General features: G+C 40.3%; 1 protein-coding gene across 1 annotated transcript; it reads right to left on the bottom strand.

Annotated features, from left to right (window-relative positions):
* Positions 1-35: 35 nt before the first annotated feature.
* CRKL (CRK like proto-oncogene, adaptor protein) lies at positions 36-17,607 on the bottom strand. The gene is made up of 3 exons (XM_062631350.1): positions 16,747-17,607; positions 12,790-13,252; positions 36-3,844 (listed from the first exon to the last, which is right to left on the bottom strand). The coding sequence occupies exons 1-3, from the start codon at positions 17,058-17,060 to the stop codon at positions 3,710-3,712; spliced, it is 912 nt and encodes a 303-aa protein (XP_062487334.1). The 5' UTR covers positions 17,061-17,607; the 3' UTR covers positions 36-3,709.
* Positions 17,608-22,099: the final 4,492 nt, after the last annotated feature.

Genomic DNA, 22,099 nt, shown 5'->3' with positions numbered 1-22,099 from the left:
AAAAAGGCACTAATCTTAAGAAAAGACACTCCATATCTTCTAAGAATATAATTCATTTAATACTGTTAATCTTATAGCACAAAAAATAAAACACGCTATGATCCCCAAAATAAACTTTAAAAGCTTACACTTAATATTATTGCCTGAAGATCATGGTCTTTAATTTACATATTGTGTTTTAAAGTTTACACAGTGAAGACTGTCTCAAATACAAGGCCACCTTTCCCACTGCAGTAACTGTATCCTTGTCCCAAACCACACTTTCATTTAACGCAAGTAAACAGAAAATGACAGCTATACAAGAATGCTTCCACTGGTCCCAAAGGCAGTCTTTTAGGCAGGTCTCGCTTTCAAATGCAGGTATTGAGGAAAATGCTTGAAAACTTGACTAGAAAACAAAGGCAGCCCACTCGTTCCCAGGATGTTAATACAATATAAAAAATCACTTTACAGGCACATGAAATGGCACAAAGAATGCTGTTTTTCCCTTTACAAAAATAACGCTCAGGCTCTTCAGAGCCCCAGCCCAAACAGGATATTCCCTTCTGTTTATTCTTTCCCAATTTGTAAACAATTATGAATTAAATTAGCGCTTATCCAGTGATGGACACTGATTAAAACAGTTTCCATTTAAACTTTCAGACTGGTCAGAGACTTCAATGTCTATATACACATGTACACAACAGGAGGAAGTCAAACAGTAGGTCTTTCGTGAGAGTTAACTATTGTGGCACCAGGTAATTAAACCAGCTCCTAGTTCAAAAGCAAGAACAACTTTAATGGTGCACAGATTGAAGCCATCACTTGTAGGCTCTCATGCTTCATATTATGTATACCTTACATGCCCGAGGTACATTTACACTGATAGTTATCACTCCAATTTCAGAGGCTTCATAAAGCAACAGACAACACACGTGTAAGCAAGCAACGAGCGATTGAGAATCCAGAGTCCTTCAGAGAGAAACACACACTGATCAAATGCAGTCTTTATATGAAAATACTTGTCTTATAGTAAAATAGCAAAGACACGGTTTGAAGCAAGGTTACAATCAGCTTAGGGTGGTCCGTATGCTACATTTAAACCACATTTAACACACCTGAACCACACCGTTGCTACTCAGAGAAACACTGTTCATCCCTGGCCTAAAACCAGGGTCACAAGACGTTTAAGAACTCTTGTCTTTGCATCAGATACCACTACACGCAAGTTTTGCATAGTTTTGAAGGCAAAATATTTTGCTTTTCCGCAGTATCAGAACATAATTAAATCTAAACCAATGCACCAATGTTCCAAGTGTATACCTTATTCAATGAGGGATGAGTTACAATGTTCATTTCAGTGAAAAAAATCAGGTTAAAAGCCGTGTTCAAGATCTCAAATCTCACAGTATTTATTTGCCATGCAAAGGAAGAATTCTACAATCAGTCTTCTGAAGAGCAGCCTGTAACCAGGTCAGGTCTGAAATAAGATTTCTCTGCAGCAGACTGAGTTTAGTGCAGTTTCTGTATTCAGAAGATGACTTTCAGTAGTACAATCTATGTAGTAAACTTAGGGGTATAGCTGGGGCACAGGAAAAGCATGACCTTCTTTAAGTTGAGAGAGCTGCATAGCTTTTCTTTGCAAGACAAAATGTCAATGCCTATTGTCAAGGATTACTTTTACAGCACCAAACACTTCAGTCAATGCTACTCTACTTCACAGTTAATCTGGTAGTAAGATGCTCTACAAGAACTAGACTGTCAGCCACTTGATCAATACTACGGAAAACAGCTAATAAATGAACAGTGACCTCTTTAAAACCCCGACATTCCAAGTGTCTTGTTGCAAATGCCATGTTTGTATTTCTTCAGTGCCTTCCAATTAAGGATCTCATGGCACTTTCACATGAAATAAGAACAACGTGCTTTTATTAGGATCAAGCGACACAAATCAACAAGAAAACATGCTGGAACTTAAGACAACAACTCTTATATAATTTGACATTTATAAGAACTGGGGGGATTCTGTGGGTGTCTGAAGTTTCTCATTTTGCTACAATTGACAGCCTTCAGGAGCTGAAAAATGGGGGCTGCTGTTTTCCTGTCAGCTGCCACAACAGCCACTTCTCCTTAACACGGCTGTCTGAAAGGCAGGTTTGTAGTTGCAGTCTTTGCAGATGTGTATTGTTAATTCAGTGTTCCATTATGTTTAAAAGATCATTCCAGTTCATCTACAAAACACAGTTAAAGGTGGCAGCACAGGGCACCACTGTACCTAAGCTTTCTTATCCTGTACACAGGCTAAGGACAACCTGCATGGCATGAATTGTACTTATTTTGCTATAGCCATATAGTTCCCTACTGCAAGTACAGTTACAGCAGTACAGCTTACATACAGAAAATGGGAAAGAAGCTATACTGGTAACAGACACCTTTGTGGCCTCCTCCAGCCTGAGTTTTAATTTAGCACATGGGGAACCCAGACAGCTGACTCCCATTAACCATTTCCTAGAGGATGCTGGGAGGGTAGGGATGTGGGGCATATATAAACCAGAGCCAACTCACTTAGAAAGGTAAAAAAAAAAAAAAAGATGGCAGCATGCAGAGGACCTGGGATACAAGCAAGGAAAAGAGGGAAGGAAAAAAAGATGATGGAAGCTGCCCTGGAGAAGAAGCACAGCAACATGGAGACACCCTAGGAGAAAAGGTATTGTGTTTGAAAAGGAGCTTTCCATAAGCTGGGGCTGGCATAGCTAGGAAACTTTGGAGAGAGAAGGGAGCCTGCAGAGAAATGGGTATCAAAGGTATAATAAGAGGATTTTATCAGTATTTAGCAAGTTCTCCTGTCTCACTCCTCTCTTACCTCTCTCCACACCATGGCAATCTGATCAATCGATCTACCAAATATAGCTTGGTGATAAGCACTTCTAGTAAGACTACACTTTCAACGCTGCAGAAGAGCTGTATGTAGACCAGGTCAAAGTGTTTCCCTTTAAAGCTCGCTTTCTACAGTTAGTGCTTGCAAAAATCAATAGAAATGCATTAGGTATGTCAAAACCAGGTTACAAGTATCAACCCCTCCTAAGTTTCCTTATAAATAAATGCCTCAGCTTCAATGCAGCTCAACCAATGGTTATTTGCATTTAACACACACTGTTTCAGTAAGGTCAACAACAAGCTTAAGAGTTAACAGAAAAGAGCAGCTTCTAATACAACTGCTTAGAATACATAAGCTTCAATTATTGTCCTTGAAAGAGACCATCATTTAAAATGTACTACCTTAGGACAGGTTCTCTTAAAACTAAGTCTTCTTCAGTCCTAAAATTGCATTTTTGTTGTTGCTTTTTGTTGGACAGTAACACACAAGTTGTATGTTTGATCTAAGGTTAGGGCTCTTCCTACTCAGCAAGCCAGAAAAAGTCTATGGAAGTCTTAACAGGAAAAGTTTCCTTCCTGTTCTTCTCTCCTATATACCAGTTCAGTCTTGTCCAGCTTAAGGCCCAACAGAGTTTTAAAAGTGAAACTAAATTCTGGATGACACAACTATGGTATGAAGGTCAGCAGTGACTTCAGCTGTATGGATTCCAAATGTATACTAAAAGAACTGTCAGACTGCAGCAAGCTGGAAAATGGGCAATGCTAGCAATGTGCCATTAAGTCATCATCCCACCTTGAACAATGCTAATGATAGCCAGGAAATGAAGCAGCAGTGTAAATGGGGCAGAGGGAATCATTCATTCTCCTCGGGGTTTTGAGGGTCAAATATTTTGACATGAGTGAACGGGAAGAGCCCTTTTCGACCATTGACTTCTCCTTCCCACTGACCGTTTATGTTCATCCGTGTAACCTTCACAATGTCTCCAACCTGTAAAATTGAACAAAAGCAGTTATCACCCATGGGAATCTCGCCTCTGATTCAAATCAAATGAAGAGGGGAAAAAACAAACACAAGCCCATCACAGGGGGGAAAGAATCCCACTCTCTTCTTGGCATAATGTTCGATTGAAAAGTTACTTTTACTTTGCTAAAACACCAACGTTTTGCTGCTAGACATGTCTGGGTTCTCTTTCAGACTCTAAATGTGTATTCACATATTCAGACAAATTATTGAACTACACCTTTTCCTATAGGAAAGCTTCAACTTCATGCAACAATAAATTTAGCTTAGATACAAATTAACATCACTAAAGCTACCATCAGTAATGAGATGCAACATCCATTCAAAAGAGCACAGCACTCATTCAGCATCAACTGGCTTGTTTCAAAGGAAAATTAGTTTTTCAAAGAGAGATTCCTATGGCAAAGAAACCATTAATGGAAGCTTTAGTTCTGGTTATCACAATCTAAGAAGCTTCTGTAATTTCTAAAATAATGGTACGCTTCTGAAGCAGGCATCTCAAAGCTTCTTTTCTCTTAAGAATCACATGCACAGATTCTAACTTTGTTGTTTTCACCTCTACTTCTTGCCAAAGAACTTGAAACACGTCAGGCCTTTCCTACAGTAACTATGTCTCTTCCTATTTGGCAGTGAAAGATGACAAAAGCTAAACTATGATCAAGCAAGAAACATCAGCCCCAATGATAGTAAGTTATACTTTTATCATTGTTCAACGCCTGCATTTAATTTGATTGAAATAATTTACAAAGGAAAACATCCAATTTGACAACAAGTAGCATTTAAGACCAGCTAAATACTCATTTCTCCCTCAGATGTTTCAGAATAGCTGAACATGTATGTGGTCTGTTGCAGCAGCTCTCTAGCTTTACACCTCCCTTCCTGTTTACTTAATTTTACTCTGTGTGGTAACTATAGTAAATATTAGAAAAGTGACATTAGCAGCTGAGAACCAATTTCACAAAATGCAGAACCAGCTATGACCAAGAGCCACTGGTTCATCGGTTTCTTCCCCAGATTAGGATCAAGCTCTTTGTAGTTGAGTCTCGGCTTCAAGGCTACTTCTTTAAGTTGCCTTGGTAACTAGCTTTGATCTTATTAAAAGCAAAGCTTGATTTTTGTCCTGCTGCAGTATGTGTAACTGTTTGTCTACACTATCTAACTAGTATTAAAATCTGGAACTGATGCAGACAGTTTAGGAACCTTGGCCAAGGGCCTCAGATTAAAACTCTTCAGGTTAGACCTCGGTGTTTTTTTTGTTAAAGGAAAACACCCTGAATTTGAAAAAGTGTGCACACCATTAGCTGATCTGAAGCCTCTTTAAACCAGTTATCATTGCTCCAATAGATATTTTTGGAAGATCACTCAGAAGCAAGAATCCTCAAGTGAAGTTTAAGATACTCTAATAAATTCCTTGTCAGTCACTCAGTGTTACATCTCAAAATAAAACTTCTCAAACTTTGAGACACTTTAGAGTCTTAAATTAGACATTTAAGCAAAACGTGTTACCCCTTTGTTTTTATCTACTACTTGGGTTGTTGGTGTCCCACCTCCCTCCGAGATTCAAGACTGTCACACTTTGAACAACTGTAATCTTGTGCTTTTAAGAGAGGAGAAAACCTCTGAACTCCCTTAAGTTCTTGGGATATAACTGAGACTATATTACTTTCTTAAATGGACATCTTTACTTATGTTGTTCCTAAACTCAAGCTGCAGCCAAAATATACTACTAAGTAGTAACACACTGCCCATGATACTTAGCACATACATAGTGCATTAATTTGACTCATTTTCACCTCTTCACAGACTATTGCAGCCTGCTTTGTGTATTTGCTAAAAAAGCACAATTTGTCAGACTTTTCACTGAATAGAAAAGGTTAGAGAAAGCTTTAAATAGCATCAAGATGACCTAAGCAGGAACCTAACAAATGTCTCTTCAGGAAAAGGCTGATAACATCTGTAAATACTCAGTGTTAGGTTGGTAGATTTAAATAAACCTTGAAGACAAATCTAAGTTCCCAGTTTTAAACCCAAATTCAAGAAGATGCAGCCAACATCACCACAGTTAAAACCTATTACGAAACTGCATTTGCATCACACATAAAAATAATCCAGAAAACCCTAAACTGTTGTACTACACTGGATTGAAAACAGGGGCCTGTGTTTTCTGAGAATCCAACAATTTAATTGTGCTCTAGAGATCAATCCATTAATAATTTTGAGGGTCTAGAAAAAGACACCCTTCAGTCTGATTGATTCCTATAATATGAATAGGTTTGGAAGGCTTGCTGTAAGCCCACTAAAAAAAATACAATTTAAGTCTATTGCATTGCAATAAACTGCCATGTAGATTAACAGTGTAAAATATTCTTTGGACTCCTGGGTGGGCAAAGTTGCTGCAGATCAGAATATGCCACTAAAGAGTGGTAGCTGACAAAAAGTTATGCAAAGGATATTTCCATATGCAGCTGTTGGAATAGTAAATTGATTTACAGTAACTATACTACGAGTGGTGTGAGTGGATTTTTTTTATGCAAGCTTCTGAATACCCTCTTGTGCTATGTTAAAAAAAAAGCAGTTCCACATAGAAGATAAAACGAAACAAGATTTTTGGAGAAAGAACCTTGATGTCATGATAAAATAATTCCTGGATCTTATGTTAAAAACCTCCATTTTGACAATGTCTACAAGAATCTGGTCAAGTAGTCCCTTTATGCAACTTTTTCCCAAAGTACTAACTAAAAGCAGTATTTGGTAGACACTTTTTAAAGCATCTATAATGTTGTCAGCTGAAGTGTGATCTCCCACTGCAGTTATTTAACATACTATTTGTAATTTTTCAGAGAATGTTTTAAGCCAGTCAGAAGAATTGCCTTACGATTAGGCATAGGACAGAGTCAGGAGACCTGATTCTATTCCCATCTCTGCTACAAACTTCGTGTATGACTCTGGACAGCTCATGGGCCTTACCTATAAATTAGGATAATTCTTCCTGAAGTCTCAGCATCTCTCAGATAAGTTACTTCACTTACAAAGCATGCCAGCATTGCTGGATGGAAGTATCAACTGCTGAAATGAGTAATACTTCTGAAATGCAGCCATTTGGTTCCACCCAAATGATAAAAATCAAAATGTATTTTAGATAGCATCCTTTCATTATGTCCCTGTTGCAGCATGAATTCAAAGCCCGGGGGAAACACAAGCTATGGAACATGCCAGTGAGGAAAGTTACTTCATTCACTCTAGACTCTCCCTTACCTGTCTTTTATTTGAAGCTGATTCATACACTGCTAAAGGTTTCCTGCATGCCATTTTGGTCACACAGTCAACCAATTAGATGTGTTTTACACAGTGATATCCCAACAATTGTATGCTAATAGTTCTATGGCTGATAGAGTTCTGTAGTATAAATTTAAAGAGATAAAAATGCAGTTAAACTCTAAATCATCATTATAGCCCACTGGGTCAATAGTTATTGAATACTCCATGAATTCCAGAGAGATGTTTTCTATCTCAGTAATTATCCTGATTAATATCACAGCTCACTTCTTTGGAAACAGAAGTATTAGTACTAAAGTGTGCAGACCAGCTGCCTGTTCTGGAGAAGAATAAACAAGGATCAACACTAAGAAATTTGTATCCTCAAAAGACACAAAGCTGAGCTATGTAAGAGAGGCAGAGTTCAGACATGCTGCAAACAGGACAAAGTGACACTGAAGTAGTTGGTGCTTTATGTATTAGAAGATTCAAGAAACCAGCAGGCTGAAAGCACAGCTTAATTATCCTTCACTTCCCACGTTGTGTACTGGAAGAAGAGTTGATGCCCAAATTAGAGGATTGATTAGTTCAGAGGAAAGACCATCAACCATTCTTGAGATAAGAAAGCAAGTCCAAGGGCAGCATAGACATGTTGAAGTCCTAGATGCAATTTAATCTAGTTTCATATAAGAAAGGAGTAAAGATTTCAAGTATACCTAGCATAATTGCCAGAGTTGGGAGTTGCAGCACCACAGAAGCGCTGTAAATGATAGTAGCTTGTCTCCATCTGATTAAGCAGCTGTCATAACTGAACACAATTTGGAGAGCACAAAACTCCACAGACCATCATTCTTGAGCCACACTGAATCTCACTGTTGCACAGGATCTTGTCTAAGTTACCCATGTCACTTTCATTTTCACCCGAAAACAAGCTGGAAACAGTTCTGAGGGTGAATGTATATTTAAATTGAGGCACTCAGCACTGTCATGACAGGGACTATCAATAACTTGTCTGGAAAAGGAATTTGCAAAGATTAAGAGTGCACACAAAATTTTCAAAGTAATTGTCAGTTGTATTTTCAAATGTAGCATGCTGAAAAGTTGGTGCATGTCAGCACAGACACAGGAATCCTGCTGCCAGTGTCACTTTCAATTCAGTAGTTACCAGAACTAAAGCTCCCTGATCAACATCGCACTACACAAGTATAGGCTTGATATTTTTTTTAAATTCTAGACCTTGTGGGTTAGATGCATTTCACAGCATTGTTTAACAGCAGTGCTGTTTCCTTGGCTTAAGGAAAGCACAATGCTTGTTGCCTAGTGAGAGTAGCCTAATTTCCTAATTAAGAAAGTTCTACTGCTAGCACATTTTGGCCTACTTGTCTCAAGTTTCTTTTGGAAAGTTAACTGTAACCTAATTGTAACACGCTCAAGAGAAATACTGTAAGTCAGTTATATAATTATGGTGAATTGATACCTATTTCACCAAAACATTTCAGTGACAGGTTAACTGTACTAGAAAACATAAATGTGTATGTTTGATACATTATGAACAGATAAACTATTTAATAACTTAAAGCTGGCACAAGTCTAAAGAAAGCCATCATTAGTATAAAACATTTGCTATAAAAATATAGTGAAACTCTTGGTGGTTTTTGTTTGGTTTTTTTAATCTTTTAATTCCATAACACTGTCATGTTAAGTCTGGAGATGAACTCTAGGACTACAACTGCCTTCAAAATGGTCTATGACACTTCCCACAGAGTCTGCAATATGTTCAAGAACAATTTTTTAAACACATGAGAGACATAAGTCTGGTGGCTGCTGCTGGTCACCCATTTTTCTGTTACACTATTTCATTCCATTTTCTAAGTGAATTTTGAATTTGTTATTCACATCCTGAATCAACCTTGAAACAGTTCACTAATTTTTAAGGGCCTTATCCACCATTAGTCTACCTACTTACTTTGCTGGACAAAGAACATTGCTGTGTAGAAGTTAGTCATCAGTCAACTACTTTGGATACAAACACAAGTACCCAACTGCCAAGAGATAAGCTCCTTTAAGGTAAAAACATCCTAGGTCTTAGTCCACTGGGTACTGCATACACATCTTGCGCTGGTTAGAGCATCTGGTTTAAAACAAGGTTTCTTTAGCATACTGTTGTTACCAGACTGGCTGTTAGAACTACAGGTTATTAAATGCTGAGAAACTTCAACATAGGCTTGAGTGCTCTGTATCATAGTAACAGTGCCAAAAAGTCTCAGCTTTGAACACAGGACTGCCCTCCTAGTTTTCCCAAAAAAAAGCAGGATTGAATAACACTAGTACGTAATCCTGTCATGTAGCGTTCTAGTCCCAATAAATACAGGATGCTGTATCCCTGTCCTTCATATTCCTTCCTCTAGAGCACCAGAAAGGAAGGAAATTGTTTCTTGACTAAAAGCTCACAAGTAAAGAAACAGATCTGGGTCACTGGCCTGGGGTTTAGTTTTTTGTTGGTTTGGGTTGGGTGGTTGTTTTTTTGCGGTTTAGTTCAGTTTTTTGTTTGCCCTTTTTATTCTTTTTTTTAAATGCAGTATCCATGAAAATACTACACATGTAGTAAGAAACTTCAGACTTTCACCATCTCATTAAAAATATTACATCTGAACTGGCAAGGTAACTGATTCAACTGACAACAGTGTATGTAAATCTTAGAAATACATACAATTTATCATAGGCTTAATTGTTCACTGGTTCAGGGAGATGCTCAAAGTTGTATGTGTGCCAACTGCATGCTTTGAGGTAGCAGCTATACTTAAAACTTTCATTTTAGCCTATTAACAGAATACTATTTTTTTTTTTATTTTAGAGAATAAAAGTAGAGCATATAATGCAGTAGGACCAAGGCAACATTCAGACCTTAGTCACTTCAATAATACCACTATGAATGCTAAATAATTTGAGCCCAGCAAGATCCAAATTGTAATAAACGCTGTATTAACCATCATCCTTACAGGAACAATATTGTAGTTAAATGTCACATTTTAAGTATTATTTAAAAGCTAAGCACTCCATCATTATCCAACTAGACTGACTTTGTTTCCAGATTTTCAGTAGGATATTCACTTGTTTTACAAATCACATTTTTCATGTGAGAAACTCTTAAAAAATAATTATGCCTCCCTTACAAAACAGATTTCTCTATAAGAGGCTATGAATCTTTACCTTTGCTTAAGGAAAGCTTCTGACAACTTATGTAAACAGTAGCATACAACAGAAAAACTGGACTTGCAAGCAGAGAGCTTGTCCCATTTTCAAGCTGAACCCAAGAGGATGACATCCCTCCACTTAAAAGGAAGTCAAGCAGATTACTATGCAATAGCTTTATTTACTCCAGATGGTATTCTCTTCCTTTTAAGTACTGTCTGTGTGCTGACCACACAAAGCTAGAGCCAGCAAAAAGATACTCTGTTCATATAATTTTATCAGTTTAAATGAGATTACACAATTGGGCACTGTATAATTATACTAACAAGGTGTTCTACCTGTACAAGCTGAACTGCAATTCAGAGTACACCTATACTAAGGTGGAGTACTGTCAAATACTGTTATTCTGAAACAACACCATTAACTTTCTTCCCCCAAACATTCCCATAACTTGCTGTTTCTCTACTACTAGCTACTTTCAGTGGTCTTACAAAATAGAAGATTCAAATGGTCCAGATTTAGGGGCACATAAATCCCTGACAAGGTTGGGATTAAATACTTCATCAGGGCCCAGCAGGTTTTGGGTAATCTGAAAGAAGATCAGGAAAAAAAGGTGGATTTTTTTTTTCCTCTCTAAGAGTAGTCTATGTGACAAATACTGCTCTGAGTCTGCTTAAGTTCCCTATGCATGGATAGATATGAAGAAGCTGTAATCAGTGATTTTAATAAAAACGTAGATCAGTTCCCAGAATTCTGCTTATGAAGCCTCTTTGGAAGCCACAGTGTGGCTAAGATGCGCTTGCAAAGAAAACAGACTACATAGGAAGACAAAATATGCCAGTGACAGGAGGCAAACACATGAGGCAATACATGATTAGAATTCAGGGAAAGAGAAGCATCTCTCAAACAAACAGCAATTTGAAGGCTCAAAATAATTCAAACCTTGATGCTGGTCAGAAAATTAATCCTGCTGGTATGCTAGAGTACCTAAAATGACTGCATTTACAGAAAAATTTATTTGTGAAGGACAGACTTCCAGGTGGTTCCGCTACCCTGCGGCAAAGCAAGTTCCCTGAAGTAATACCATGCCACACTGATAACATAACAAGATCAGTTGCTTGCCTTGCTTTCTTTACAGAAGCATAAGCAGTTTTGTCAGGAAACTTCTGACAGTGAATTTACACTTTGCTCTATGATAATTTTCACACGCTGCTTGCAAATAACAGGTTGCTAAATTTCATAAGACTTTAGGAAAATCCAGTGATACATATTTAACTTTTAACCCAGTAAGAGTAATTGTCTGTAGAGGCTTTACAAATATAAGAGGAAAACACTTAGTGCAAGTATTATGAATAACTGGAAGTCACAAATACAACCTTTCAAGTCTCAGCCAACAGTATCGGTTTTAAGTAACAAACAGCTTTAGCTTGCAAAGTAATTGAGCAAAAGCTACAGGAAAAATTCAGAAGTATTTTTAAAACCACTATTATTTACTTGCTAAAATGCTGTTGCTTCCTTTGCTTGTTTCCTTGCATTTGATCCTTGAAGCACTGTAGCAAGCTCAAATGTCACCTTTTGAGACAAGTGCTTTTTCCAGGTTCATTTTTGAACTGTGGGTTAATGAGCCTTCAGTATAATATAAACCCAGTTTTCCAGATATAGCTTTAAAAACTTCTTCCAATCCATCATTCATACAAGTTAAACTAGAATTGTAATATGAATTCTTTACCATTTAAAGAATAGCGCTCTAAAGTCTTAAAAGACATCCCTAAATTAAAAATAAATACATAAATAGAATGCTTTGGCAAGTACAGGAACTTATTAAAGGTTCAGAGGCTACACTGCAGCCTTTCATCCAACCCTCTCACCCCCAGTTTAGGTCTTAAGGTTTCTTAAATCCCACTTTCAAAACCAAAGTAAAAGAGACTAGATTATTTGATACATTTCTGCCCAGATTCCAGCTCTCAGCTCCGGGTATCTCTCAAATTCATCCCACATTACAGATTACAATTATCAGCAATCCTTACTTTTCTCTGAAGGGTGCCACTACTTCCAGTTCTCAACCTGCAATGTTGCAATGATTAAGGAAACACCTCTTTTGCTCACCAAGATTAGGTGGACAAGCAAAGTCATCCTCTCACTAGCACTTGCTTTCACAGCAGGATGTGCAATACCTAATAGCAGTCAGGATTATACCACTCTGCTACCCTTGTAAAATATATGCACCATTAAAGAGAGGGTAAATACGGGTTCTGAAGTAACTTGGTCACTTTTCTCAAAGGAAGTGGTATAGATGAAGCAATTTTGTGGGTCTTTCTTCAGAATGTACTCTAACTTCTCAGTCCCTTGACATAGGTAAGCAAACTCCATATGAAGTCATCCACACCAACTTTGCTACTAATGGTTTTTAGTTTCTTATTTTACAGAACAATTGAAAACCATGAGACTTGAGAGGAAAAACTTACCTCTAATGCCAGCGCAGTCTTGTCATAAGCACAAGGTACTCTCTTTTGGATAGCTTTGGCATAAACTGGTCCATTCTGTGTTAATGGCAGGGGATTGATCACTGCTCCAGGTGTACTGGGTACTGATGGAAGGGGAGTTGCAGTTTGAGGCTGAGCATAAGCATGGGCAGGTTCTGGAATACCGTAACTGTTGGAATTCCTGTTTCCATGCTTTGCATGAGAAGATCTGACTAGCTTTTCTACATAAGGAACAGGAATCATCCCAATCCGACCATCCTTGTTTCTGGCACTCCACCACTGTTCTTCTGGCTTCTCTACAATCACCAATATCTCACCCTTTTTAAATGGAAGATCCTCAGCATCATTGCCAGGAAAGTCATAGAGAGTCCGAACATACTCCACATTTTCTTCTGCAGTGGACATAGCAGGGGCAGGTCCAGATCCCATTGGTGGACTTGGATACCTAAGTTTAAAAAAGATTTGGTATAAGCAATAGCTATTGTTTATTTCCACTAACAAAGCTAAGCACCAGTTTTACAGAAGGAACACCAATTAGAGGAGATCACTTACTCAGCTTTGTAACAGAAGTATTGGCTTGGTAACACTGTGAGACATTTCATGAGTAACTCATGCTCTCAAGTAATCACTTAAGTACCCAGTGAGCCAATAAAAATCTAACATGGCTGCAGAAAATAGGGAGAAATAATTGGAAACCTTTATCCTTGTGTTTTGTATTGTTGTGAGGATCTTGGGGCAAAATAAAATCTATAGCTTAAGTTGCAAGAGTCATGATGCACAAAACCAAGTTAAAATTATTTAGGTGACTTGGGGTGGAAGTGCTCTTGGGGAGCTAAATAATCCTCTTCAGTTCATCACATCTACGTTTTTAACTTCAACACCTATTTCTAAAGAATTTGGTGACCCCAAATGCTAGACTTGAGGGAACACAGCAGGAAAGAGAACCAAAGTAAGAGGAGGTTTTTCTAACTCAGAGTTTTCTAACTCAAATTTAGGAGTCCAATGTTGTCTTTCTAATTGGTAGTACAGTATTTTTCTAACTAAATCCTTCTACTTGCATGCAGAATTTTTGGGACAGCCAGTGAAATTTATACTGAAAACTCCTTTCTTTAAGAAAGGAGATAGGCAGATGCTGTGCTTTTAGGAGACACTTTCTCCTTCTTTTCTGGAAAGTAACATGGAATTAAGCTCCTTAATCTTATTTTAACAACTTTAACTCTCAAAGGGTTGTTATAATACAGAAGAAAAATTATTAGTTTCAAAGTACTGATCTTTTCTGCATATTTAAAGAGCTAATAACCTGAAAGTGGTATCTTCATAAAAAAAGAGTATGAAATACTTGCAGCCACTGGTAAGAATGGAGTAAGAAATGAAAAAGCTAACCATACAGGAATACTCTTTTGCCTTATTAACCATAATATTGCTTTTAATTTACTCACATCACTGTTTAATACTACGTCCATCCTCTGTCAAATACAGTAATTTTGTTGTCTGAGATAATGTATAAGATTGTTCATTACATGAGACTATTTTCTCTGTGATTTTCCTCATAGATTATGTATATTTTATTCAAAACAGCTGTCAGAAATCTTAACATATATAGGCCATTGCAGATACTTATTGTTTAAGCTACAACAGCAAGGATATGTTCCATTAGCCTACTTCAATTCTCTTCTGCTATTTGCAAAATAAGATGGAAATCAAATTCCTGTGTGTTTTGCAAGATATGCCAAAAGCCCTAAACAAAAATATATGCTTCTTTCAAACACCCTGTTGCAGCCAAAGCCAGGAGCGGGAACCCTTTAGAGAGCAGTCACGCCATTAATTGAGCTCAGGAACATCTGCAATGATGGTCAGAGCTTGCTACTGACACAAAAAAAATGGAAAGCGTAAACCAGTCAGTTTTCAACTGCTTACAAGTTTAAAATGTCATCTCTGAGAGCTAAACGTGTTGTATGGCTATATACAACAAACTACTTAAACCTACCATGAAAACCACTCTTCATACTGCACTTTATGAAATTAAAAAGAATCAACCGCATTCAAAAGCATAAAGCACCTGAGCACAATGTTACCCTGAAAATGCCAGAGAAATAAGAATTGGCAATAAGAGCTCTTAAGCACATACCTGGCCACCCCTATTCTAATCTAGTCCGCTAACTATAAATAAATCAAGAAATGCTATCTGTCATTCTCCCTCCTGCAACAGGAAGTCTCCTTCAAGCAAAATTTCAAACCATCAACCATGTCACTGATTTTTCTAAAAGAATTTAGAACAAAAATCATGCTAAGGAAAACCACCTAGTCAGTCCCATTTCTCACTTTACAATAAAGCTCATCAGCTCACAGCAGGCGAGGTCCCATCTGTCTCTGTATGCTGAGAGAACAAAATGCAATCAAAACCCTGAAAATAAGGTGGTACTAAAATGTTCACAAAATGTTTCACACCAGACTCCTAACAAATACCAAGTGAGCAAGTGGAATCAGCAAAGTTTAAGTATTTTGAGAAAGTCGAGTCAGTCATTGCCACAAATGATTAAGTTTTTAGATCCAGAAAGGCACAAAAGCATCCAGGTTAAGGAAAACAAAGATAAGCATAAAGATTGCTTTAGTGTAGACTCTTTTCCTCGGAACTATCCACAGATTTAAGCTTGCACGTAACACTGGGCAGCTCCATTTAAGCATTCCTACAATGGTGAAAATGATTATATTTTTCCCTTCACCCTAACCATCTCTCTAGCCACAGCACAGTCACTACCTAGAAGACTTCTCAGCAACTTTGAGCGTTCCTGATGCTAGTGCTTTCTTGTCACATCCCTTCCATCACCCCACAGCTTTACAGAAGATTTTCTTTTGACCGTTTGACAAGCTACTGATTGTCATTACAAACTCGCCTATGCCAAAGTTAAATCGTGACTATAAGCCTCAAAGTTACTCTTCCCCCCTAAGAGCCTGCTAATCCACAAGCCAGTTTTATTTTAAAATGCAGAATTTAGAAGCAAACCAATCTGAATTGCTTGTCTAATGCACTGCTGCTTTTCAGGCTTTTATTTCACTTAATTCTATCCAGGAAGCCCAAAAGCTTTGAAATAAGATACTGGGAAAGGCTTTATTAATTAAAAGCAAGGAATATGTTCTAGAGTTCTTGATAAGCAGTTTACTGATGGCAAGTTGCAGGTATGTCCCATGCGGGAACAAGACAAAGAATGAGATCATAGCCAAGTCACATTTTCCCATCCTCCTACAATAACATTTCTCAATGTAGTGCAGAGTGAGTATGCAGATACAGATGAACAGTGCTGTAATCAAACTATGAGAAATAATGGTTTACATTTTTTGGAGGTGGAAATGCCACTCCAAGTTTGGGAAATTCTGTCCTAGAATATATTAATGCTGATTTAACAGCGTGAAACAGTCTAATCACATAAAGGCCTGTTCTATTGTAATCATTATGAATGTAGAGACAGAGAGCAACTTAAGCTCAGAGGCTGTACTTCAATCACTGAGACTTGTGAACCAGCTTCTCGGCCATCATCGGAACAGGACAATACCAGAAGAAAGAGTTGACACAATGCACGACCACACCCTCTTTCAAGGCTATTACAGCCAGTGGTAGAGATAGATGCACATGGTACCTTTCCATATGCCTGCACACAATGGTAAGTGTACTATATGTATATAACGCCAATGCATTGTACAGATGATGTGATTGAAACAGCAATGTACAATGGTCACCGAGATCCAGAGTGCTAATAAGGACCACTTAGAAACAGCTTCAAACAAGAGCCATAAACAAATGGTTTCCTTCGTACATATAGCATGGTCCTACATTCAGTGCTATATGATGCTGGGGCTATTAGACTGGACTAAGACAGCCCCCTCCTTGTGTCCCCTCGGTGAAGATGGCAGGGGGTGGGGCGAAGGGGGCATGGCACTCACCTGGGCGCAGGCTCGATGAGGGTGGTGGTGTCCAGGTAGTGGATCTTGTAGAACTCCAGCAGGGCGGGCAGGTGCTCAAACTCCTGGTCGCCGATCTTAAAGCGGCGGTTAGGCAAGGAGTTAATGATGTAGTGGGAAACCCGGGAGTTCTCGGACACCGAGAGCACATAGTCCCCTGGGCAGGTGGACGAGTCCCGCACTAGGAACATGCCGTGCCGCTGCCCTTGCAACCGCGTCTGCGCCTCCGCCCGAGACACCGGGCCCACGTACCAGCTGGAGCGGTCCGACGAATCGAAACGAGCGGCAGAGGACATGGCTCCGGGCGGGGAAGGGACACGGGGAAAGGAAGGTGAAGAGCCCGAAGGCCCAAGCGGAGGAAGAGATCCCGAGAAGGGAAGGCCTGGACAAGGAGGCCTGGAAGGCGGACGGGCTGGGGACTAGGAGGAAGCGGCTAGTGCCCAGCCCAGAAGATAGGAAGCCCAAGGAAAGGGGGATAAGAGAGAAAGAAGCCCCGTGCTTCTGGAGGCGAAGGACCGAGGAGCGGCTGGGGTGGGGCTGGCCAGACGCGGCGGTCAGGGCCCCCGAGTCTCCCTCAGCGGCGGGGTGTGCAGGGCATCCTTCCCGCCTCTCTCTCAGGCCTGCGGCGGGCCCGGCTGGGCGGGTGGCGAAGATCAGCGGCGGCTGACAAGGACGGGCGGCCCGAGAAGGTGGCGAGAGCAGCCTGCTACGGTGCCTCAGCGCCAGAGCCGGGCGGGAGCGCCGTGCTCCCGGTTTCTTCTCTCGGCTCGCTCCTCTCTCCAAGCCGAGCACCAAAATGGCGGCGGCGCCGGGCGGCTGGAGCGGTCCGCAGACACCGCCCCGCGCAGGCGCGCCGCGGATCCCGCTGCTGGGAGAGGGAAAGGGCGGCCGGGGGGCGCGCGGAGCCGGGCCCGCCTGAGGGAGAGAGGGGCCGCGCTGAGGGAGGCGGCGGCACAGGGGGTGGTTCCGGGGCTCGGTGCTGCGGCCGGAGGGCAGGGGTGGAGGATGATGATGATGATGATGGATGGCTCTGCTTTCGCTGTCCCTCCGGGCCGCAGTCATTCACACTCCCCCGGCGTGCAGGGGCAGCGCCAGCTGGCGGGTGGATGAGCGCGCACGGCCGCGGTGGCGTGAGTGAGACCCCCTCGCCTTCTGCAGCCCCTCAGGGAGCAGGGCCGCCCCCCGCACACGCCGCTGCTGTGCTGTGCTGCGCTGCTGGCACGCGTTACCTCAGGTCGCCCCCGAAGGCTCTGCCCAGTCCTTGATAGGGACCCGCCAACGTACCTTCTCCATCCTCTCTCCTGTCCCTCAGCACATCGGTGGTGCCCGGCCTCCGGCTCTACCCGCGCTCCGCCATAGCGCCCTGTGGCACCGCGTGCTTCCCTGCCCTCCGGGGGTCCCTGATGTCCTGCCTCGGGCCGCCCTCCTCAGCAATTCGAGCGGTGGGATGCCCCGCAGCAGGCAGCCTGACCGCAGGCAAGAGATCCCCTTCCCTGAGGTTTTGTTGGGTTTATTAGTTGATGATTTTTTTGTAAGGAACAAATTGGACCACTGTGATAATCTGTTCTCGAGATAACGTCCTACATGCTCTAACAGAGAGTTTCCTGTCTTTTTTATAGCCTTGTTCCCAGATAAGGGTGTCAAAGCAAGCCCCGTCTGTCTCGGGGCGCTGGCGGGAGGGAAGATGGTTTGGCAGGAGCTGAAGAGGAAGGAAACCCCGGAAAGGAGTCAGTAGGCCTGGCGGGCAGTGGCTGGGCAAGCGCTCGGCACGTGATGCAGCGCGAGCGGTTTGAATTTGAGAGGGATGCTGGCGCACAGGGACCTCAGGCAGGCAGCGGGAGCCTTGTGTGGTTGGGCTTGAGGCTGGGAGGGCTGGCAGTAGCCATAAGCACGTCCAGCTGCAATAGGCACGGGCACAACAAAATAGCTGCCAGTTCCCCCAGCAGGCTAGGAACCTTTGGAAGTAATGTGCTTTTAGCTCGGTCTCCTGACTTTGTCAATGTGTGCTTTTGGTTTTGTTTTTTCATTTTGCTTTAGGGCTGGCAGTGTGAGATGAACCAGCACTTGAAAGCGAAAAACAGTTAAAATGGAGAAATAGATTTAAGATTACTGTCTTGAAGTGCCAGACTGGACTGTTGTGCTGTCTTATTCCAGCTTTCCCGTCTTTCTTTCATGTACTGCCTTTTCCAAAAGCTCAATCACAACATGTTTTTTCTGTGTTGTTCTTCCTGCATTGGTAACGAGTGCCAACTGAGGTATTTGGACTGGAACATATAGGCTCTGTCTCTGTAAACGTTTAGCAGAGTTCAGTCCAAAATGGAAGATTCATAAGTGTCCTTGTTATGTTTTAGACAAAATCATCTTAGATAGGCTCACAACATCACTGACATGAAAGGATCTTAAAGTTGGCCCCAAATACATGTGCAGGTATCACTTTACCAGCTGCTGAAATACAGCCATCTCCTGAGTGGAAAACAACAGCTGTTTAGTAATGCACATCAAGACTGGCAAAACAGTAGACTCAGAAGTGAATAATACCAGCTGAAGACTCACATCCATGTGAAAATGTTTTGTGCATTGCAAGGGAGGCTTGCTTAGTTGCTATGCCTTTGATCCATTCCTACTGGTTGAGGTGCTTGTATCTGCCACTGAGAGTCAGTTTTAAACACATGTAGATAGGCTACAATAGATTCCAAAGGTTATTATGTTTTCTTCTGTCATTTGTACAGGTTTGGGTTGTTTTCTGTTTGGCCATGGCCAAAATACAAATTAAAAGATACTACTTGGACTTGCAATAAAGTGCTAAATAATGTTTAAAAATAATTACAAAAGCCACAAGTTAGCAGCAGTTAGTAACACGTAGCACGTAAGAAGGAAAGAAAAGTTCCTAGTGCTGCATTTGATTTATAATTTTGTTTGCCTCCATTTTGTATGCATAATGCTAAAACCTCAAGAAAGTTGAAGCATGTCAGAAATAAATAGTATTTAATTATAAACTAGATTTTGTGGAATACTACATGGAGCTGGACTGATGCTGGAGAATCAGCACATCCACCTTCTTATCCAGAATGGATTTTAAGGCACAGAGAGGTTTTCAGTTTGGAAGGAGCTGCTACAATTAGCTGTTCTGAACTTGTATGTACACAGGTTGTGTGCATCCTTCAGTAATTCCCTCCTCAGTTTCAATAACTGTGGTTGAACTAGGCCAGCTCTTCTAAGTAAAAGATCCCATATTCTACTTGGATTATAAGGGAAAAAGTGACTTGTTCAAGATCATTAATGTTATCTGGTAAGACTGGTCTGCAACTTCCTAGAATACAGTCATCTCAGGCGCATTACATCCCTACAACTGCATTTGGTTTAGGAAGAATGGATAAATGTATGACACCACATAATCTTTCTATGACATATAAATGTATTTCTGCTCTTTGTCTTACCTGTTGGCAGCTTCCACTCTCAGAGCATGACCAAATAGTTGTAGCACAGCAGAGGAGGTGGGGAGCTCTTAAAATGCATCAGCTGCCAGTGAAATGAACTCACTTGGCAATATTCCCTTGAGAAGGTGCTGTCCGTCTTTCGCTGTGCCCAGCTGCTCCTTCTTCCTTCCACCAGAAGCTTCTGACCCCATCAGCTGGGCCAAATGCCAAATAAACTGTTTATGTGGCTGGCCTCTAAGTAAGAAGTATATTTCTGTCAAGGGTATAAAATGAGAATCCTTATTTCTTTCAAATCAAGTATGGTGTATGCTTCCAATGCAAAATTAACAACCCTAATTTAAACCATAAGGAAATGGGAAAAGATATGTTGGATTTGGAGGTAGACATCTGGAGAAGAAATACAGTAGTGGAAGCATTTATGAAACAAAAACTGAAGCAATCACAATCACTTCTCCAAATGTGGAAGCCTGAAAATACTTCAGGATGCAAGTCCACTAATTACACACCTAACTAATATGCCTATACAGCTTTACCGCTGTGCTAGCAGGAAATAGGAAAACACATCATCAAGAAACTTGGACCTCCTAAACTATCAGCAGTGTAAGTGCTAATATTTTCACCACTTAGTTCTGGAAGAGTTGTTTGGCTATTCTCTTACAGACCAGAAATAACTTAAAGCTTTTTTAGTTTGTTTTCCATGTGTCTGCAATATCTTGTGCTATACTGTCTCTGAGGACTCCCTGTAAAGCAAATGCTTTTCACTGTAGGATACAAGACTGCCATATTCAGAAGATCAGAGAATTTATAAATAAAAAATATGGAATCAGCCTAAAATCCCTATGGGTATCTCTTTTGCTTGACATAATGCAAAGTTTAAGTAGGCTCTTGAAGGCTGAGTTCCTGAAGCATCATTCTTGATAGGAAAAACAATCAATACGAATTACAGCTCTGTATCAATCTGTAATCTCTCCTGCAATTTCTTTATATAGGTAACTGTAGTAAACAAGAACAATGTGTGTTATATCTGCTGAGTTAGATAAAATTTCCAATCTTAAAGCAAAGCAATTTTATTATTGTTTCACCTATGTATTAGTTTGAAGAGGTACATGGTAGACTAAAATGAGCTACTGCTAAATGATTAGGATGGTTTGATCTAAGCTTAAATCTGTGCGTTTTTTTACCTAAACAAAATACATGCAAGTAAGATAGTTCATACCATAACTTTCAGCAGTCACATTACGCTCAGATGGAAAGAATTTTTTGGGGTGAAAGCAGCAGAAGTTTTGTTTTTATCAAATCAAAATATGTAATAGCTGCCCTTAGGTTTAGTTCATGTCACTTCAGGGATATTATACAAGTAACTAAAAAATCCCCCCAAACCAAAACCAACAAAACCCAGAAAGAAATAATGCATCACTCCTCTCTAAGGCAGATAATCCACTTTGAGGAAAAGGAATTTCCTTGTAACTGCATTCTAAGCCTTATATTGATTTGCTTTGCACAGCATCCAACTGCAACACTTAGTAAATAATGTGATCACAAGATTGCATATACTGATAACTGGAAAATCACCTGACTGACTAAAAACAGTATTCAAACACAGAAGGAGTGATGGGGTAGAAGCTTGGGGAAAAAAATCCAACCAAACATGAGTTTTCTCAAAATGTTTCTTTAGCTTAATAATTACTCATGAATGTCTTACATTATCCTATGTAATCTAAGAATGAGCCTGGTTGGTTATTTGTAATTATAAGTAATACTCTCTATATATTGGTAGTATACATAAGAAAAGCCAGGCAAAAAACAATTACTTTATTATCATGAAAGAGGCTAAATAATATTTTCACTTGTATAACATAGGGTATCACTGGTCTGTTGAGCTAGCGCAAGTTAAAACT

This window comes from Pezoporus occidentalis, unplaced genomic scaffold (genome assembly GCF_034315485.1).
Source record: "Pezoporus occidentalis ecotype Australia unplaced genomic scaffold, CSIRO_AGI_Poc_V1 ctg37, whole genome shotgun sequence".
Classification (NCBI taxonomy): Eukaryota; Metazoa; Chordata; class Aves; order Psittaciformes; family Psittacidae; genus Pezoporus; species Pezoporus occidentalis.
This window is presented reverse-complemented; position numbering and strand designations above follow the sequence as displayed.